The sequence below is a fragment of the Myotis brandtii genome, unplaced genomic scaffold, assembly GCF_000412655.1.
Source record: "Myotis brandtii unplaced genomic scaffold, ASM41265v1 scaffold986, whole genome shotgun sequence".
In the NCBI taxonomy this organism is placed as follows: Eukaryota; Metazoa; Chordata; class Mammalia; order Chiroptera; family Vespertilionidae; genus Myotis; species Myotis brandtii.
In genome coordinates, this window is record NW_005372102.1 from 3030912 (window position 1) to 3031406 (window position 495).

Consider the following 495-nt stretch of genomic DNA (forward strand, 5'->3'; position numbering starts at 1 on the left):
GGCTGACTGGCTATTTCCTTCCAGTGATGTCCTTCCCGGCAGAGGGTGTGGAATCCGCCATCAAAAACAACATCGAGGACGTGCGCTTGTTTCTGGACTCCAAGCACCCGGGACACTACGCTGTCTACAACCTGTCCTCCAGGACGTACCGGCCCGCCAAGTTTCACAACCGCGTGGGTGCCCCCGCCTCCCCTGCCTGCGCCCTGAGGGCTGGTCTTCGCTGAGATGACAGCCTGGGGTCATCTCACGGACACCGAAGAGAGTCGGGTGGGTGGTGCAGAGACCAGCAAGCCTCGGGCCTCGCTGCTCCTCCCGTGGGGACCTGAGGCCGCGTGGTTTTCATGGTCCCTGAACCTGGGGTCACAGGTGCTTTTTACGGCTGACCCCAGCGTGGCGGGAGGCTGGCCCCTGGTTCCCGTCGCCAGGTCTGTCTGCCTGGCACAAATCCTGTCGTAGAGGAGTGTGCCAGCGGGCGGCGCTCGTGAGGGGAGCCCT

General features: G+C 63.8%; 1 protein-coding gene across 1 annotated transcript in view; it reads left to right on the forward strand.

The window, feature by feature from the left end:
- GAK (cyclin G associated kinase) overlaps positions 1-495 on the forward strand; it is a 44213-nt gene that overhangs the window by 17697 nt on the left and 26021 nt on the right. Inside the window, exons 13-14 of the mRNA XM_014533466.1 lie at positions 25-209; positions 426-481. Coding sequence (XP_014388952.1) covers positions 25-209; positions 426-481 — 241 coding nt within the window. The remainder of the gene's footprint in view (positions 1-24; positions 210-425; positions 482-495) is intronic.